General features: G+C 36.1%; 1 protein-coding gene across 2 annotated transcripts in view; it reads left to right on the top strand.

The window, feature by feature from the left end:
- Positions 1 to 19,947, top strand: part of NFX1 (nuclear transcription factor, X-box binding 1) — a 53,025-nt gene that overhangs the window by 13,023 nt on the left and 20,055 nt on the right. For both annotated transcript variants that reach the window (XM_083855249.1, XM_083855250.1), the window contains exons 3-13: positions 2,128 to 2,289; positions 7,525 to 7,602; positions 8,032 to 8,137; positions 12,577 to 12,648; positions 14,344 to 14,483; positions 15,435 to 15,534; positions 15,669 to 15,886; positions 16,611 to 16,708; positions 18,069 to 18,099; positions 19,239 to 19,321; positions 19,834 to 19,942. In XM_083855249.1, the coding sequence (XP_083711375.1) occupies positions 2,128 to 2,289; positions 7,525 to 7,602; positions 8,032 to 8,137; positions 12,577 to 12,648; positions 14,344 to 14,483; positions 15,435 to 15,534; positions 15,669 to 15,886; positions 16,611 to 16,708; positions 18,069 to 18,099; positions 19,239 to 19,321; positions 19,834 to 19,942 (1,197 nt within the window). The remainder of the gene's footprint in view (positions 1 to 2,127; positions 2,290 to 7,524; positions 7,603 to 8,031; positions 8,138 to 12,576; positions 12,649 to 14,343; positions 14,484 to 15,434; positions 15,535 to 15,668; positions 15,887 to 16,610; positions 16,709 to 18,068; positions 18,100 to 19,238; positions 19,322 to 19,833; positions 19,943 to 19,947) is intronic.

Raw genomic sequence — 19,947 nt, 5'->3', positions numbered from 1 at the left:
GGTTTTTAACTATTTCTGGGACAGCTAGAGTTTCTCAGTTTGGTATAGCTTTTGTCTTTTGGAGAAAAGAAGTATCTTTTACATGAGAATCTTCCTTTATGGCAGATAATAATTATGAGATAGCAAGAAGAAAAGCCTATTAATCCTAAATGCTGTGGGACTTGATGCAGATGGGCTAGAAAACAAGTTTGAAAATCATGTTGAGCAGGGCAAACAATGTTAACACTTACAAGCCATGGGCTTGCTTGCAGTCACATGTGGAACAAGCAGATTTTGAATCAACAGTAATTTTTTCTATTTTTTTCCTTTTGTATTTCCTTTGTTATGAATTTTAACTTTCCTTGTTGTTGTAATCTGCTCTAATCACAGAGAAGCAAAGAGAACTCTGTAAATAAAGCTGAATGTACTTGGGTTCAAATGTTCCTGGAAACAAGATTAAAACACAAACAAAGTTAGATGTTTATACCAAAAAATAATCTGTTTTACTTAATAGTAGAAGAGACAAAGAGAAAGAAAGAGAAAAGAAAGAAAGAAATAGAAAAAGGAGGCTGAGAGGAGAGGACAGGGAGACTGACAGAGATAGATTAAGTAGAAACATCACCCCTCCATGTGTTCCAACGACGTCTTGTTCCCCTCCCTCTGGTCTTCTTGCTGGTGAGGGTCCCCTGCTGAAAAGTATCGAATCCAATGGATTGCTCATGGGCCAGGGGTAATGCCCAGATGCCCTCCCTGAGGAGGGCCAGTTTGGCCTTGTCACCCACAGGACTGTGGATGTGTCACATCACGTGCAGTGCTCTGGGGTGCAGAGTTTGGGGACCCCTTGGAGTGGGCCTTTGATGGGCCATGGCATCCCCTATGCTGTCCCTCACATCAATGTCTGGTAAATGTGGCTTTCCTGGGGTGAGGGACCCTGCAGTTGGGCAAGCCTGCACAGCAGTGGATGGGTGTTCACTGCCTCTGACTAGAGGCTGTACCACATATCCAAAACCTCTCCTGCTCCCCAATTTAGTGTCAGGGTTTGTATAAGTCTCGCAGCAGATAAACCTGGGGCTATAGCCTCCACCCTGAAGCTTCTGGACATCCCTGCCATAGATGCTCTTTCAGTCTTATCCATCATTTCCCAGATGCACTGAACAACTGTGTTACTTTTCTTATCTCTATCCCTTAGGCAGTTTAACTCACAGTTGAGGGTCTCAGCCCAGGGAGTCCCTTCAGGGTGCAGTGGTCTTTTGTGCAGTTTTTGTTATACAATTTGCTATAATAGGCAAAAGTACTTAATAAATATGTTTAAGCCATAAACCATAACATTTCAGTCTCTGACACTTGTATTGGTACGATCTTAAAATTGTACATTTTCACATTACACTGTGTACTTGTAGTTTATGTAGTTTAAAATCCTGTGGACATTTCTAATGTGTATTTGGTAGTCTTACCTTGACGAGTGACAATTAATCTGACAGAAATGAAGCTTTATGTGGTGCCTTTCTTATAGTTACACATCAGACTGTTTTGACTTTAATGTGAGATTCTTGCTTTATTTTCAAAGTACTTTTTTGCATTTGTTCATATGGCTCAAAAGACCCTGTACTTTGGCTGTTGTTTTCAGTAATTCCACTCCTAAAGCACTCATTTTATAAAGGGCTTATTCCCATAATCCCATAATAATAATTCGCTGTTAATATTTGTAGTGTCATCTCCTGGGAATACTTAAGGATAGAAATTAAATGTAATTTTGGCAGACATTTCTGTATTTAAGAGCTTTCATCTTTTTGTTTAAAGTGTATGCAAAGATGAAATTCCTGTATAAAGTGATGAGTAAAATCTCTAACTTCTGCCAATCTTAAAACTATCAATTAATTCATATGATCAGAGTATTTGCTATTTGTCAAAGTGGAATTTGCATTGTCACTTTAGTAGGAATATTATACTCCTTCGTCCTGCTCTAAAGCTAAAAAAATGCCCAGCAAGTATCAAACTGGAATCTTCCAGGAGTAAACTAATGCCTTATTTATAGCCACAGAGGTAAAATAATTTCACTATAATTCAAATGAAATCTTGGAATTTAATTTGAATTTTGTTTATCAGCTAGCTATTCTTTTATGCACAAATAATATATGTTATTTGCAGGGTCATTGATTGAACAGCTGACCACAGAGAAGTATGAGTGCATGGTGTGCTGTGAGGTGGTCCGAATAGTGGCCCCAGTGTGGAGCTGTCAGAATTGTTACCATGTGTTCCACCTGAATTGCATCAAGAAGTGGGCACGATCACCAGCTTCACAAGCTGAAGGTTGGTATTTTTTCAAATATATATTTTTTATATATTCTATATTATGTATACATATAGTATATATAACACATATTATATGTTTTCAAATATATAAAATGCTCAAATTCATGTGTTACTTATGTAGCGAAAACTTCTTAGAAATGTTATTTAAGATCACAGTGTGACCCACTTCTGAGGCAGGCAACCAAATTTATAGTTAAAGGGGTCCATGGGGGTGGATTAGAGCAAAACAACACTAAATAACTGATACAACAGCAAATTTTATTAGAACTGTTTTGAAACCTTAAGTGGGAAAAACTTAATAGATTTGATAAGGTGTATTGTAGCCATTCTGAAGTGCATAATCACCCTAAGAGAGGAAAACTGGGAAGAGAAAAACAGGAAAAGAGAGATCTGTCTCCACCTATGGCTCCAGTGATGGGAAGGCACGTTCTACAGTTGCAATATGCAGTCTGAGTCCATTGGGGATGGGGGCATGCATGTGCATCAAAAACTGGGGAGTTTATAACCCTGATTCTTCTAGCAAACACTGCAGTACCTCCTCCAGGAAGAATTCTGGGTATGCACAGTCTTCTTTCTGGAAGATTCTGGAAGTCTGGCAGTATCAAACCGGGGGCTTGAGTTTATGTGTCAGGGTGTGCTTGGAAAGCTTTTCTGAATAAAGGTTCTGAGTTCAGAGTTTTGCAGCTGCATGGTGGTGACTTGCAGTGCAGGAGAGAAATTACCATAAAAAACCCCTCTGCCCTGCCTCTGTAGTATTCATTGCTTAACAGCGGTTTCTCCTTTAGTTCAAAGATTCTCCTTTTGTTAAACAAGCTAAAACAGCTTGTTTAAGGCAAAATTTAGCCATAAATGGTTCACTCACTACAAGCAGTAAGCTGTAAACAAGTTTAAATCAATCTTATTCTCATGGTTCTGTGTATGCCTTATATAATCCTCGTAACTCAATTCTTTCCAGAATTTGGTTCTAGCTAAACCTAATTTCCAGATTTGGATACAGAAGATCATTCAATGAAATCAGTGCATCAGGATGCAAAACTCTGTGGCTGTGTTTTTACACACCAAGAAGTGTCTTATCTCTCATCTGTACTTTGCTGAGCAGTCATGCAGAAGATGCACTTCATGCATTAGGTTGTGTGCTTTTACTCAACCACTTTTTAGTTGGTTTCTCAGATAAAATACTCCTTAAATCCATCCATCCTGGCATTAGTGAAAGCAAGGCATTACCAGGATGGGAGCCCTGGGACACCAACAGTAATTAAATGTTGGGACACTGTGCAATAGAACACTTATTGGAAGTGAAAAACAGGGAGTGTACAGCTCTCTTTTAATTTGAGCTTATTAATGCATTGTGTATATGTTTTACTCGTACAAAACTCACTGAATGTGGGTGTTATTGTCTGAATTTTGAGATCCACAGCAGGCCATCAGATTGGCATCAATGCAAAGGTGATGCAGTTGGAAAGGAAAGTGAAGTATTCTGGATTACTGTGTTAGTGTGATAAAATGTGCTTAAAGCTCTACTTTCTTGGTTGGGAAGAAGCAGTGAACTGTCTTAGGTCTAGATTTCTAGGTTCCAGAAACTAGTTCTTGAACTAGGTTACTGTAACAAAGTCTTCTCACATGCTACAGTATCTCTCTTTTTGGCTATATTGAAGATGTCTTCCCTCAGAAAACTTCTTTGCCTTCTATTGTCTTTACAGTCACCTGAAAAATGACAGCTGGTTTGGCCAAGGCAAGTGAAAGAGTCTCCTTATTATCTGTGGGGAGTCATATGGCATTGCTCTCTTCTTGGTCTTGTGTGTTAAGGAATGTTCCCAGTCTTCTCATTCACTAGACCCTCTAGCAGTTATACTTTCAACACCATGTTGAGACCAAAGCTCCTTCACAGTGGACAGCTGCAGTGAGCCAGTGGGTGCTTCACCTGACTCCCTGCTGTGCTGAAAATCATGCTGTGGAAAGCCAGTGTCCATAAAGGAGACAGAAGAGTCATGCAACTTTATTCAAATGAAAGGAGAGAGTGCCTACTAGGCCATACCCCTTGTGGGGTCTCTTGAGTTTTTGAAGGATGTAGCCTCCTTTTATCCTAAACTCCCAGCTGCATGTTGTCCTCCTCCTTTCCCCATTGGGTTGAGGTACTAGGAAGATACAGACTTCCCAAACTGACTACTAAATATTCCCCCTTGAACATATATAGTCCTCCCCACCCCCATCACACATTGTATGGCCATTGAAACTAGCTGTAACCCCATCCTAGCTGGAGAAGCTAATATTCATAAGTGTATTAAGTCTGTGCATTTCCCCCCAAAATTCAGAAGTTCAAGCTGTGCTTGCCTCTGCAACAAACTTGGGCAGCTTGATGTTTGTAATGACCCCACACCCATTCTTCCGGAACCTGATTGGTCCTTAAAGATGGAGTAATTTGTGAAGACATTAATACACATTTTCACCATCTTTATTTCTACAATGCAGATTGTCAGCAGCACTCAGAACTAGAGAATGAATTTTTATTGTATCTTAGAGATGTCCTGGTCAGGAGGAGGAGCTCTACTGGGCATCACTTTGCCATCATGTGGAAAGATTCTTTCCTGTAAGGAAGCAACATTTTACTAACATTTTTAATTATGTCTTGAAGGAATTTGGCCTTAAGGTATCACATAGCTAAGGTCAATCTGACAAAAATACCTGCACTGCACACAAGATCTTTGTTTGTAAAGAGGAAATTGTTGCTGCTTGCCCCCTTCCTTCTTCTACTTCTTTTTAAAACTGATGTTTAAGTGGTGTTCAACTTGTGCCCTTAAATTGATAGAACAAACATTTAAGTAATATTGTCCCTTCTTTGTAGAGAAGATTTACTGGTATTTTCATTTTGACTGGAAGAATTGGAGATATTTGAGGTATTACAACTGTCTCTTTCTACTCTGCTCTTGGGCTCCACTTCAAGTGTACCAGATCTGTACCAGTCCAGTTCTGGCCTCTAACACTGCATTTCCAAAGTTCTGAGTTTCAGTGGTCAGAATAGAAGTTACCAAAATTTTGGTAAGTAGTTTCAAATAAGGAATCTTTTTATCCCAGAAGGAAGGAGAGGATAGCAATTACTAAAACAATCTCTAGTAAAAGGGAATGAGGTGTCTTGATTCTGATTATACGACTGTCCTTTTGGTGTCTTTGGTTGGAGTTCTGCCTACTTCATTTCTGTTCATGAGAAGATTCGTGAAAGTGGAATGTTCTTTCTGTAGGATCATCCTCATTCTTATGTAACCTCTTTCTTTAGTAATCAGGATTTGTAAGGAGTGCTTACAGGACCACTTCTTACAAATGTGTATGTCAGGAGTCATCCTACCATCATTCCTACTGCGATAGCCTGTGGATCCTGGAACACAACTTCTATTACTTCTAATTTTGAAGGAAGGCAACCATGCATGTCTCTTGTGGGTGAACATACATTAATGTGCTTTGAACAAAGATAATCAGTGATGATGAAGAAGAAAATATGTCTTGCAAAGCTGTTTTAATAGGTTCCTGTTTTTTGGGGACCATCACTGTACTCTAGAGAAACTGTTGCTTATGGAGGACTAGGCATCCAGCTCCAGGGGAGTTGTTGATAGGAGAGGTCTTCTGCTGGCCTCCTGAAACTTTCAGGGTAGACTTACCTTCACAGCTTTTGAAAATATAACATGGAATAAGAATGAAAGAAATTGTTAATGAAGTAATTAAGTATAATGTACTGTGCTATACTGTAATCTCATAAGGAATCCCATAGTATTTATTTTACTGGCTTTAGGAGGAGCCACATAAGGTGCTTACAGTTTTGTCAGCAAATATGCCTTTTAGTTGTCTACTGTCAGTTTTTGCTTGTCATTTTCAACAGCTCTCTGAGTTGCTTTGTCTGAGATCCTTCAGTTTCTAGCGGTCAAAAGAAATAAGTCTTGGTCAGGAAATGCAGATTGGTCTTGACCATGATTATGAGGGTATATGCCTTGTGCCACTGTCCTAGAGCTGCTCAGCCCATAGTCGTACAGATCTCTGCAGCAATCTTGGTGGCACAGTAATATGGGCTGGGATAAAGAGGGATATCAATAGGCATGAAGTATTGGAAAGAACAGACATGCATTAGGTTTGCATTTCTAGACATTCAAGGCAGTTTGTAATTTGGATAATTTCAATTTGTGAAAATAATTTCCATTGTACATTATGATGAGCAACGTAAGTTGTTCAATCCAATTGAAGTTGAACCGAAGGTGCCTCTTGTTGTGTTGCAGTTATCTTGTCATAGGTAGAGTTCTGTGTTTGCAATCCCTTCTGCTTTTGTAACATGAAATTACCATGAATCTTGGTCAGATTTCTTAATAGTGAAGAATAGTTTTAAAACCACCATTTTATTATTTACCAGCACTGAACTGATTAAGTTAAAAGAGACAAAGTGTCAATCACTTTTTTTTTCTTGTTAATATCTATATATAGATATAAAAATGTATCTCTCTTGTCTATGACCTCTTTTGTGGTCGGTAATGCTCTCAGACTCGTATTCTTAATAGCAAGATGTGTACTGAATTGGGCAAGTCTTCATTAATATTTGCTTTTCTTCCACCTTGCTGTTCTTCCCTTACTGCTAACCAGCAACTTCCTGAAACACAGGAATAAGAAAACTGCTATTTAATAAAATAACAACTTGAAAAATAATGTTCTACTCAATATCTAGGTATTATCAACTGTAAATGAATAAATTAGATTAGTCTGGATTTTATAACACTGGTTTATTCTGTATGTGAGACAACACTAAATTGGTATTTTACAAAACATATAAATTCATGAGAGAATAGTGAAAAGGAAAGTACAGGTGGTGCTTTGTGTGAAGTAATTATGCTTTCCTCACCAATTTCCCTCTCTTAACACTTTTCTTCTCACAGCTTTAGGTATGGTGAAGACTGTCTGTATTCTAGCTGTATGTCTTATAACAGGGCATGTGATAATAGAAGAATTGGAAGTTTAAAATTTGTCTTTGCTTCAATAAAAAAGTTGTATCCTGTTGAAATGAAATACCAGGGCTGTGTTGATGTCGGTGCTGTATAAAATGTATTTTTATTGATGTGTTTTCTCACCACTTCGGAGTAAGTGGAAAAATTATTTTATTTGGAACTGTGATAAGAAACAAAGTATAAGAACTTATTCTAGGCTTGCAGATTAGGGCTTTTCTTTACTCCAAGTCCTTTTTATCTTTTTTTTTATCTACAGATGGCAATAGTGGTTGGAGATGTCCAGCTTGTCAGAATGCTTCTGTGCAGGTTCCTAAAATTTACACTTGTTTCTGTGGTGAGTTTCTCACTTACTTTTTGCAAAGAAAAACAGTTTTGTCGTTTTGATTCTTGTTAATATGAATTTCAGTATTGGCGCTTGTTTGCTTACATGCCTGAAACTCAATTTTTTAAAAAAATTATTGACACTGGAAAGGCGCTGCACAGAGGATCATATGTATGCTTCTTGAAAAATAAAAAGAAAATAGTAAGTCCCAAGTGGTAAATATTTTCATATCACTGTGTAAAAATAGTACATTCTTCTAAAGAAGTTGAGTGTGTATCAGTACAGAAAAGCATAAACATCTGTGTAATTTTTTTTTTTTTTTTGTTAAAGAAGACTACCTGCCAGTAATTAAAATACTACTTTTTCTCTTTGGTATATTTTTCACAAATTTAGTCTGATATTCAAAGCATTAAGTATCTTTTCGTCTTTGGCATGATTTAGGTAAGGTGCACAATCCAGAATGGAACAGAAATGAAATCCCACATAGCTGTGGGGAACTTTGTGGAAAGAGGAGGCAGTGTTTGGACTGTCCACATCTTTGTAACATGTAAGTAATGGTTTATCATACAAACATTGAAATGATTTAGAGAAGAATTCTAAAGACTGTATCTGCTTATTTTTTGACTCCAGGATATGCTTAGAGATTCAGAACCTATAGAGGTTTATAGTTCAGCTGAAGCCTGAAAGAAATGAAAAGCCTGAAAGTTCTTTGTGTTGGTATGTCTAAAGTGAGTTCATATGAGAGTACGAACACGAGGTCTACAATAGTTGTAGCAACATTTCTATCATGTTTTAGAAACTGAACCAGCTGTCTGACTTGGTTTCAAGAAATTCTGTTGAAGTAGAGAAATAATAGTGTCTGAAAGTAACTCTGAACATGTCCAGTGGTCCACCAGATATTTAGGTGCTGTTATTCATGACAAAGTGTTTGAATATCTTAATCTGAGATCAATGCTACTTGTTTGAACTGAAAGACCACTTCACCACTTCTTTCCTCTATTTTTTTGCCCCCCCGGCCTTTTTTTTTTTTTTTTTAAGCTTGTAAACTGTTGAGGAAAAAAGGGCATTTGTATTTCTTTATTTGTTAAGACCATCAGATAGTTTAACCAGAACCCCTCTTGGAGATTTTAATCAGTATATGTAACTCAGATTGGTTTTGCTAATGTTTTATTAGTATAATTCAGTGAAGAGAGGCAAAGGAGGGCACCTCTGTTTTCAATTTTGGATACTTTACATTAGATTTTTTTCTAGTAGTGTAATAGCATTGCTAAGATTAACACCATTACGTGATCATTTTCAATGTATGAATATGCTTGCTAGTCAGAAGTATAAATTATATGTTGTTCCTATTGTATCTAGCTTCCATGAAAGATGATCCTTAACATCTGTTCATGTTACTGGTTTTGGAAATTTTTGATAGAAGCAGTTGTTTCTGCTCTTGGTACACACTCAAAAACTTCAGTCATTCCAAAAAATAGCTTATTGTCTGATACTTTTTCCAAGATTTGCTAAAGATTGGAATTTTACTCTAAACTTCATATTTAATGTGTTCTGTTTTAAATATATTTCAATGTTTTATTGAGTGTCAGAATAATTCTTTAATACATCTTTCCCACACATGAAAATATTCTATTAGACTTCTTTTTGATATTAGTTTTAATTTATATTTATGCATCATTTATTTATGCACACACATTTGCATTTTATTTAATTTAAGTATCATAGCTGCTTTCTTAATTTATAGAATCATGCTAGATCAGAAAACAAAGTAGATTGTTTTCGCATTCCTCTCTGTGATGAACTTCTAGTTTGACCAGTGGAGTCAAAGAGGTGTCAACCTCATTGCCCAATTGCTGATCAAACTCCAAAAACTATATAAACCCAAATCCCAAATAAACGTCCTTCTTATTTGCTCTCACATCCTGACAGTGTGAGTGTGGTTCTTTCGTGTCCATCTAGCGACAGATATCCTAAAAGCTGTTTTGTTTTTCCTTTTCAACACCACACACCATTTTGGTGAAAATAAGTAAAGGTAATTTACACTGGTGTTCTGCCAATTGACAGGGGTGATTTAAAGGACATAGGCACCAATGGAAAGAATGGTCTTTTTTTTTTTAATGAATATTAAGATATCACCAAAGTAAAATTACACATCCAATAGAATGACATGCTTCGCTTTAGCTACAAGTAAAAATAAGCAACGTAGTGCATCTAGTCATTACTGTATGAGAGAAAAGATAGTAATTGAGAAAGATAGATACATCACCAATTGCCTGGATACTGTACCATCATCTGGAGGCCTCACTCACTGGGAAGCCCCGTTTCACAGTGAGGACCTAGAGAACCCTTCCTAGCAATTTGGAAAATCCTAAATGTTGAGTCCATCCGTAGGTGAGATCTCCAAATATGCCCTGAAAGTGGGTCCAGCTTTTATAGGCCCAAATCAGCAAGTTGAAGTGACTCAGTTATATTTTTAGCACAGAAATACCTGAATCTGATGGTGCACTTCCTGACCTGCCAGGGCCTAGGCCTTGGCTGGGAGGCTTTTCATCTAAAATATCCTACAAGCAAGCCTCTATTCATGTCAGTTAGGAAAATTTATTAAAATGATACATTTCTTGCAGATAAGTACACAAGGTTATGTGAAAGTTTCTAAAGCAGGCAGTTTGGTGTTAAACGGCAAGCGTAAGCTCTCGGTCGTCTATTTTTAGCTAAATAATACTGATGGTGTTAGTCATACAGTGCTTGGGATCCATCTGGTAAGTCAACTCTGGCTTAGGCCTGAGCACATCAACTGGTTTATTTCAGATTTATTGAAATGGTAACCATTTATATAAACAGCTGATTTGTCAGAGCTGAGGAACAAGCAAGCAGCTGTTTGGAAAGGGAAGGCTTAGCAGACCTTTTGCTAGTGTTGTGCTGTGACATGCATTACACTTCTTCAGTTCACATTTTTAGTTTAAAAGCACTGAAATTGCTTTTGCAGTGTTAGGTTCTGCATCAAAGAAACACCTTCAATAAAATGTTCCTGATAATAAACTTCATGACAAAGTAAAACTCCTTTTAAGACGGAAGTTCTCCCTGCCAAGTGGAACTATGCGAGTTCTTGAAAGCATTTGAAAAAGGTCTAACAAAGGCAGTAAATAAATTTTCTCTCTATTAATGTAAATTTTAGTATCTGGACTTTCTTCATAGGTCTTTGGTGCTGTAATCTTTTCTACAGCAGTAGAGGTCTCTTTTTTGCTCTTACAATATCTAGTATTTTCACTGTCAGGCAAATGGAAGTTTAATTTTTCCTCTGTCTAGATACATCTATCTTCACAACTTTTCTTGTATGTAGTAAAGCATCTCCCACTCCCAAGTGAGCATGTCTGTATAAGGAAAAAGTTCCAGTTTACCTTTAGACATTTTAGAAAGTTTAAATGGAAAGTTCTGTGCCCTTCTCATTGTAATTTGCTCAGTGCCAAGAGAGAAGCACCTCTTGGATCTTGTCATTCTTCTTCAAATCCTGTACCTCTCCCTATTGGCAGCAAGCCAAATTGTCGCTCCTAAAACACTAAGTATTGAGGAAGGAGCACAAAGGAACTAAGGGGCTTTTTAGAGTGTTTCTAGCAAGGTCTCAGAAGTTTTCTCAGACACCCGTGTGCGACTTTTCTTTTGTTTTCTGTAACGTTTGGTTTTTTTCATTTATTAAACTGTTTACTTTACAAAACACCTCTGAAGAGCAGTCTCACCAAAATTATTTTAAGCCAGTCTGTAAGGGCTGGACCCTCAGAGATTGATACATTTACAGGTATCATTTATCAGGTATGCATAACACTTTTGCCATGTGTTAAACTGTGTCACTGGTATGCCAGTTCTCTAGAGCAGTAGCAATAAATTCCAGCAAAATCCTCCATGCTAATGATAATGAAGTTTCAGTTAAAAAACCCTCTGCATTCACCAACAGTTAATACTGAAGTCTTCAGCCTGTCTTCCTGAGTTTAGTTTGCAACACTGTCAAGTCATTTAACTTAGCTTTTTGCTTAATCTCCTAAACCAGGACTAAAACTCTAAAGGTATCACCCATCTTAATCATCTAAGGACGTTTTCTGGACATCCTGTGCATGTCTCTGTGCTAAATGAAATTTGAATGTCAATCTTAATTGTTGTTGTATGGATCAAGTATATCCTGGAAGTGTAGCCATACTGTAGTTTCTGCCTAAAGTAAATTGTACTAGAGACTTTCGCACGTGTATCTGTAGGGATGTGTAAAGAATACGTATTTCAAAAGTCAGAAGTTTGATTTCAAAGCATTAGTTTTTACATTACTAGAATTTTTCTGTTCATATTAAAAGAGGTCAGAAAACTGACTCAGAAACACACATTGTCAAAACTGAGATGTCTGAAAATTAATTGTGTGATACTGTTCTAACAAAAGGAATCTTCCTGTAAGACTGCAGCCTACTTTACCAGTGTTTACAACTTTAAAATATTTGTGATCAATATAAATTCCTGTCGTGTGATACAGTATTATCAGAAAGTGCCAGGAGTGGGGTTATGGAAGAAATCCTAACATTGCTTGTATATGAGAGTGTTGAGAGAAATAATACACCAGGTAAAAAACTTAACATGATAAGACTTGAGATGATTTGGACTTGAGATGATTGTTTTGGCTTTTGTCAATGATGAACACAGTTGAGTTGTATGTTTGCTGGTGAAATGCAAAATATCAAATGTGTCAGTCACAGACTTGATTTGTTAGTAATACTGTTGATTTGACAGTAGCAGGAATACAGTTTTTCCTTCAACATTACTGGTCTTTGAGATTGGTGCAATTATAATAATCAAATACTTTTTTTCTTGTATTAAGACTGCTTTCACACCCTGCAGGAGTGAGTGTAGGAGTCCTGTGTAATGTTCTGATAATGCACTGAGGTTGGGTCATTGTGGATTGTATCTCTGGGAGTGTAATAAAGCTAAAGTTAACTTTGCTTTTTTTCTAAGTCTGTGCCACCCAGGACCTTGCCCTTCATGCCCAGCCTTTGTGACAAAAACATGTGAATGTGGACAAACAAGGTAAGAATGCTTCTACATGCAAACAAAAGTTTAGTTGCTATAAGCAAGCAATAGAACAGTTCAAAATTTTATATACTGATTTTTTTCTTTCTTATAGTTTATTAAAAATATGCTGAACAGAGTTTAGTCTGAGCTGTAACTCTTTAGTTGTGGTTTAAATGATTTGAAGAATTTTGTATTTTGAAAACATGCAGTTACTTTTAATTTTTCAAGAAAGAAAGTGAAAATAACAAAAAAAGACTTGTCAGTTTATGATACATGTAGCTGAATTGCCTGAGCAGTCTGAGTTGATTGGATTTTGAAATCCCATCTAGTATTTATTCATTTTATTTGCTAGAATTTAGTAGAAAAATGTTCACATCTTTTCTATCTGAATGAAATGAGGTCTTTAATTACTTAATTTCAGAAATAATAATTTCAAAAATAACATGCTTTTCTTAGAAATGGTACAGAGAAGTCTATAGTGTATTCCAGACTTAAAAGCTATCTTCTCCTTGCATGTTTGGTGCATATAGTGTCATTGCCAATAGCAATATGGTACTACCTATACTCTGTGTGATCTCTCATAACCATTTGGCCTGAGTCTTTAGAATCTCTTTTCCTAGTTACCCAGAACTGATTCTCTGTAATAAATTGTTTGCCTGAGCTTGTTTACACAATCAAAACAAACATAAACTGATTTCAGTGTTTCAGAGCAAGATTTCATTCCAGCTCTGGAAAAAAGATTTTGCAGATTTTTACAATTATTTCTCAGAGTTTGAATCTAATACTACACAATTTTAATTTCTCAGAAGAAGGTACTGCAATTTATGTGGCAGTATTTGTAGATAAAAGCACTTAGTCTTCAGTAGAAAAATGGATTGCTTGTAGATTACTGAATTTTATCTTCCATAGTAATATTACCTTCTTTTATTGTTTAGGGGGGTTGTTGTTTTTGTTTGGATTCTGGTTTTGTTGTTGTTTTTCTGACTTCTTCTTTCATTTAAAAGTTTAATAGATGCAACAACTTTATTTTTTTTCCCCAGATGTCAGCTACTTCACCAGATTTCTGATTTTTGTAGTAGTACATTTGATGCTTAAAACCTGCTTCAAAATAGCATTTAATATGTACTGTATAAACATCCAGGGTGTATGGCATGGCATCAGCTTTAGGATGTTTTAAAATTACTATTTCAAGTACACATTTTACAGCCATTGTATGAGCCATCCAGAGTTTAAAAAAATAGGAGAATTGATTTTTGTCCCATTTTTTTACAATTTAATTAAAAACTCTGTTATTTTCATAGACATCTGACTCCTGTTAAGGCCCTATTGCTATCTTCATTGTGTTCAATGGATTTAGGATTGTTTAAGTCTTCAGAAGGATGTCTGTATTGGAAATACCTGCTTTTCTGACAACAGATATATGAGTTCATACATTAAGTTCAAGTTACAGTGTCACTTTGCATTGTTTTCTCCTGTTTTCTTCAGAAAAAAATCTAGTAGACTAACTACTGTGATAGGTGTTTTACTTTAGTGAGGTGGAAGAGGAGAAGCAAAGGAAAAACTAGGGATGTTTTTTCCTAAAAACTTGCATTAATATATTACGCTGCCTTTTGAAGATTTTGGCATTTCACTGAAAGTGTATTTCTCTTTTTATTAAATACTGTATAGATGTCAAGGTAGCTGACTGTCTGTGGTGTCATTTCTCTACAGTCATTCAGTTCGCTGTGGCCAATCAACAAAAATTCATTGTTCTAATGTATGTGGAAATACTTTAAACTGTGGAAAGCACACCTGTACTCAAGTGTGCCATGCAGGAAAGTGTTCACCTTGCCAGTTAACAGTACAGCAAGGTAAGTACTGAAATGCTTTACAGATATCCATGTTATAAAATGAAAACAAGATGGTGGAAAAGATCAGTACCAAGAGGCAAGTGCCAGTTTTTACTTAACACAACCAAAATCTATTGCTGGAATCCTGCCATGATGATTAGACTGTTGGAGCATGTGCCTTTTAGGACAGGCTGGTGATACTGGACTTCCTTAGCTTGAGAGGGCTGAGTAGTGGCCTTTCAGTAGCTAATAAATAATTTAAGAAGACAGAGCTGGGCTATGCATGTGTGAAGGAGAGACAATGAGCTTAAATTCCTTGTAACTGGCTGTAAGGGAAAAGTATTTTCATGGGACTTTCAAGATCAGCTGAATAAAACACTTGAGTAATGTGGTCTGATCTCATTGCTGACTGTACTGTAGGTAAGGGTTTGGACTAACTAATCCTTTCTTATCTGAATTATCCTCTGATCCTTCTGAATTGTTTACTATAAGAATTAATTAGACAGTACATGGAAGAAAAATAGAGAAAGGTATAGGAAAACACATTTCAACAAGTTTCTCATGATTTCTGTTAAAATTCTCTAAACTTAGTCTTGAATGGAAATTAAATTGACTGAATATGTATGCCAGTACATAAAAAACATCATAGAACAGTTTATACAAGGAATTGCAAGTTAATTTTCTCAACTTTCAAGGTAATAATTACCTTGTTATGTGTACTGCTTTACTAAATAAACTTCTTTTGCACATAGTACCACTTTATCAAAACAAATAATGCTGGAATTCCAACTTCTGTAGGACAAAAAACTTCCAGTGATGAAATAAATCTAAAGAGGAGCAACTTCTTCATCCTTTTAAAAAATGACTGTAACAATTTTTCACTTCTTACCTTTTTATGTTTGCTGGAAATGTTTTGTCACTGATATTCTTTTGTGATGTTTTTTTGTGATGTGGAATATTGCTTTCTTTCAGTGTGTTACTGTGGAAGCAACTTAAAAGAAGTATTGTGTGGATCAAAGGAAGAATTCTCTGATGGTTTTGGGAGTTTCTCATGCCAGAATATATGTGGCAAGTAAGATCACTACAACATAGGCTTTTAAAAAGAAAAAGGTCATTCAAAATGACTTATTGTGATACTCTTAAGTATTTCCCCTTTTAATTTTTTTCTTGCTTTCTATTTTGTTTCTTTGATTTTTTTTCCCCCAGAAAATTAAATTGTGGGAGGCACAACTGTAAGCAAGTATGCCATCCTCAGCCTTGCCAGCTCTGTCCACGACTTCCCCAAGTTGTGTATCGTTGTCCCTGTGGTCAGACTCCTCTCAGCAAGTTACTGGAACTAGGATGTGTTGAACGTAAAATTTGCACAGATCCTATCCCATCATGTGGAAAAACATGTGGCAAACCTCTTTCTTGTGGTAGCTATGGTAATTAAAAATTTCTGTATCAAAGTATTTGAAGTATATTATAGTGTCAGTGGAAGTCGAGTGAATAGAAATCCTTAACACCAGTGCAGCATTAAGAAGCAGATATTCTTTATTGTGGCACCAGCTGCAGGGGGATAGCTTCACCTAGTGTGCATTCTGATTCTCTGCAAACACATTGCTTGTATACCTTAATTACATACATATGCTTCACAGTCTGCAGAAATCTCACACATATTATAATTGATCATTACTGTAAAACTCTCCTCCTGGCTCAGTCTTTTTATGGTCTTACTTTGGCTGTGTTTGCATTCCTAAGCCAGATGTACTCTCTCCCTCAGTCCCTTAATCTTCCCTCTGGCCTTGCTCTGGAAGCAGGGCACACCTGTTTCTTTGTTAAAACTACACAAACTACAAAGAGTCCTTATTCTTAGATTAACCTTTTGATATCAATAGTTTTGAAATTAAAACAAAAAGTGGTCCTTAAATGTTTAATTTCAAGAAATAAATATTTTATTAGAGATTTTGAATTTTAACCAAAATGAATGTAAAAACCACTGCAAAGTTTGCAGTCTGGCTGTGTGTTCATAATAATGCTTTAAAATAGGGAAATAAAACCCAGCTGTGCATGAGCTTAGTGTTGTTGACCAGTGATGCTTCTAATAAATATGAAGTTCCAGGTTGTAGACATTTTTTATTCTTAATATTTGTATTTTCATTTTGCTAGAGTTTGTTCATACATGTGAAAGCCTTTGCCACGAAGGAGACTGTAAACCCTGTTCTCACACATCAAATATTTATTGTAGGTGTGGCTTCAAAAAAAAGGTGAGTGAGTAACCATGGAAACAGGTAATTTTTGCTGCTTTGTAAAGCTGTGGAGAAAAAGGAGCTGAAGATGCATAAAGAAGTGCTCTGCTCCTTAGTTGCAAGAACCTATGTTGTATTCTAACTGATAGATGGCATCTCATTTATACTTACTCATATATGCTTTTTACTAAGACAGCAATTTTTAAAGTATTTTGGAAGGGTTTGAACAGGGTTCTATTAGTGTAAACAGTCTGCAAAATCCTATCTTATTCTGGAGTATTTTTGTAGCATGAGTAATTGGTAGTGTTGCAAAGAGTAAACAGAGAGTAGAAAGGCAGCTTAATTAAAACTTTATAGTATTAGCTTGTAGTCTCCTTGTAGAAGTTTTTGTAGAGACTATATTGTTATTGATTCCCGTTCTTTTTACATTTATCTAATGATCCTGCAGATCCTCAGCTATTGTTATTCAGTAATTATCATATTTTTAAACTATGCTACTTTCTGAAATCATAGATTTGAAATTTTTGGCTACTGTCACAGCTTTCATGACTTTTCTGGCCTGTTATATATCATCTGCAAGTAGAGATGGCTTCTGGATATATAAGTCTATATGCAGGTGCACAGAAATGACTGAGAGTTTGCTGGAGGTTGGAACAGTTTTCTCCTACAAGTTTGCTGAAGGTAGTTATGGCGTAGAAGGCTTTAGATTGCATTTTGAATCCTGAAATAAGGTACTGAGGTTTTGGATTTAGTTTATGAAGTTTCTCACACACCAGAAAGATGCTTCTTTAAAAAGAGGAAACTACAGTGATAATTTAAATCAATTATGAAAAATGTGATACTCAGAAATGACAGTTTAGAACATAAAGTTATGGTGAATGGTTCAAATGTCAACAACATTATTTTCATCCATCACATTTTATTTTCATGTTGAGCTCTTTAGGTATAACTTTGTAGATCATAACATTTGGCTTCTTCCTTTCTTCCATCAAACTTGTGTTTTTGGGACAGTTGATCAAGGCACAAATTTATGCACTCTTGTCAGTATTCTCTGGGAGAGCTCTGTTGGTTTCCATTATGCAGATTTCTGATTTCTTGGGACAAGCCTGATTGTCTCAGTGACACTTAATTCTGCTGAATTAAGTAGAGAATAAAAAACTTATTTTTTTTTAATTGGTATTGAATCTTTAAGGAACAAATATTGTGTTAAAAGATTTGAGGATATTTTTTTCCAGTTTTTATTTCCATTTTTGTATACAGATGTGTTATAGACATGGAAACTGAGTGTGCTGCTTCTTCCATGTAACCAAGTGTTTTCTAGATAAGTATGTTTCAATTTCATCTATTTTAATCTCTTGGCTTCCTGTCTGTTTTCTAGGAAATCCCGTGTGCTCTTCTCAGAAATAAAGGTACAAGATTATGATACATACATAATAAAATTGTTGAAAAGTTATCACAGCTCATAGTAATTGGGGGTTTGACTGACAAAGTTGGCAAACAGATGATCCGTTCTGCATCTTTTATCCGTACTTTCATGCCAAGTTGGTTATTTCGGCTGCTTATTTGTGGTACTAGTCATGCTGCTATGTTTGGGAAAAGATTGGAAATAAACATCTTCAGTTTTCATTCATCTTTTACATAAGGAAAGACTTCTTCACATTTGATCCCAAAGATTTCAGACAATGTCTATTTTATTTTGGACAGTTTCTTACGCCACCCACCATATTCAATAGGTTGCCATTATAACTTTCGGTCAACCTGCACAGCTCAGATTCAGTATAATAGTTTTGCTCTGATCTTGCCTATGTTTCTGGGGAAATACAAGCTTTGATTCTGCTTCACATTGTATGGTGTTGATATTTGCAGCTGGTCTTTGCATCTGACCATGGCAGAGAGTTCCCATTTGATGCTTTTTGGTATTTTGGGTGTAACATCTCAGAATTCCCCTCAGTGAAATCTTTACTTTGATTTACCTCTGTGAACTGAGGTATTTATTTACAAGATCTATAAGAAAGTAATATGCATATTTTCTAATATGAGCTTTTGTCTGTGAAGACTTTGCTCTTATGGAATCCGGAAGTGATTCCCTTTTGTTAGCTGTGTATGATAACAAGGATATTCTTTGCTAGCAGAAGTTTAATGACCATATAGCAGTAGTTGTTTTTAGCTGAACTTTTACTGCCCCACCAATCTAAACAGTCTTAAATTGGATGTTCGTGGTACTTCACTGTATCAGAATATCCTGTTTTCTTTGTTCTATTGTATGCAGTTCATGGTGTGAAGGTTAAGGGGAAATGAATTAGCTTCATGTATTCTGCTTTCCAAAATCCGTTTGAATAACAGTTTCTTTAAAGAAAGGCAAGTTGCCTACATGGGGATAATTGTGAGGGAGAACAAGTAATTTGAAAGTTTGCTTTCTGGCTTACCCTGTGTTAGTTTCTTCTAGACCATGCTCTGCAACAGCCTTAGCATAACATTGTGATTGCAGGTTTTATTCTCAGCATACGCAAAGATCTAAAAGTTAGGACTTTTTTTTTTCTTTTAATAGCTGCTATTACATTCATGTGTGACAAGCGATGCAACAAGAAGAGATCATGTGGACGACACAAGTGTAATGAAGTTTGCTGTGTGGTAAGTGTACCTTTGGTTTTATAAAATTGTTTGATGTGATGTGTCATTTTGTTTGTGATGTTAACGGTCTTCTTTTGTATCTTTCCATTTTCGTGCATTTTCATTCTCTATTTGCTGTGTGGTCATGCTCAAAAAGTTTGTGTGTGTGCATTTATTTTGCAAGTTTTGTTTTATAGGTGTCATTTTAAATGTAAAACCACATTTCAGCCTAAATGCAGTTAAATCAGTGTAAAGGTGCTTTTTGTCAATGCAGAGAGAATAGAGAGGGAAAGCATGTTACTTAATTAGAAGCATAAACCTTGTAGCTGTGTCTGTAACAGAAGTCTTAACAGAGTCTGCTTTAAAATTTGTGTATCCATACAGTGATGGAAAAACTGTATAAATTTGGCCTAAGCTATTTTTTGCACTATACAATTTTGTCAATCTATTACTAGAAGTGAATTGGAACCTCAAAGAGAAAAAAATAACCAATAAGCTTTATATTTCAGTTCTGCTTTTTCTCCATCTCTTAGGACACAGAACATAAGTGCTCTTTGGTTTGTGGTCGTAAACTGAACTGTGGGCTTCATAGATGTGAAGAACCCTGCCATCGGGGTAGCTGTCAAACATGCTGGCAAACAAGTGAG

Source organism: Zosterops lateralis (assembly GCF_965231275.1).
Source record: "Zosterops lateralis genome assembly, chromosome: 1".
In the NCBI taxonomy this organism is placed as follows: Eukaryota; Metazoa; Chordata; class Aves; order Passeriformes; family Zosteropidae; genus Zosterops; species Zosterops lateralis.
This window is presented reverse-complemented; position numbering and strand designations above follow the sequence as displayed.